The following is a 496-nucleotide window of genomic DNA, read 5'->3' as shown; positions in this document are numbered from 1 at the left end:
CCCCCTCGTACATATTGATATTGATATTGCATGTTGTTTTGTCTCAGAATTGTTTTCATGTGAAGTCTATTGTTTCTCTGTATTTTGCAGGTAGCACGGCGTTGATTCGCAGAAGTCAGCAACAACGAAGTGGTAGCCGATCTGGCAACTCGGGAGGCTATGGTGGCAGTTATGCAGCTGGACAGGAAAATAGTCCTCTTGGATTTCAAGACACTGATATGACTGATAGCATGGGTTCTGTGGGTTCCAGTAGCTTGGGTTCCCCTGATCCAACAAACGGCAACATTATTCGAGCTGGCCAAGGCTCATCAGTCAACACACATTTACTCAGCTCAATTATCTCTCAGGCTGCTGCTAGTTACCAAGGATCTACTGCTCCTTAGTATTTCCACACTTTTTTTTTTTTTTTTTTTAATACTACCGGACTACATTCAGTGTTTTGAAATCTATTTCTATAAATAGATGGCAACAATTACATTATTGTTTTTTTTTTTTT

The 496-nt window shown here is 40.1% G+C and overlaps 1 protein-coding gene across 5 annotated transcripts in view; it reads left to right on the top strand.

Moving 5' to 3' along the window:
• LOC106868645 (transcription factor 12) overlaps window positions 1–426 on the top strand; it is a 148,137-nt gene extending 147,711 nt beyond the window's left edge. For 4 of the 5 annotated variants that reach the window (XM_014914010.2, XM_014914011.2, XM_014914008.2 and 1 more), the window contains one exon: window positions 91–426. In XM_014914010.2, coding sequence (XP_014769496.1) covers window positions 91–383 — 293 coding nt within the window. In that variant the 3' untranslated portion in view covers window positions 384–426. The remainder of the gene's footprint in view (window positions 1–90) is intronic. The other variant, XM_014914012.2, reaches the window with a different exon arrangement.
• The last annotated feature ends 70 nt before the right edge of the window (window positions 427–496 follow it).

Source organism: Octopus bimaculoides, chromosome 18 (genome assembly GCF_001194135.2).
Source record: "Octopus bimaculoides isolate UCB-OBI-ISO-001 chromosome 18, ASM119413v2, whole genome shotgun sequence".
Classification (NCBI taxonomy): Eukaryota; Metazoa; Mollusca; class Cephalopoda; order Octopoda; family Octopodidae; genus Octopus; species Octopus bimaculoides.
Note: the sequence above shows the minus strand (reverse complement) of the source record. Positions and strands in the feature narration are given on the sequence as shown.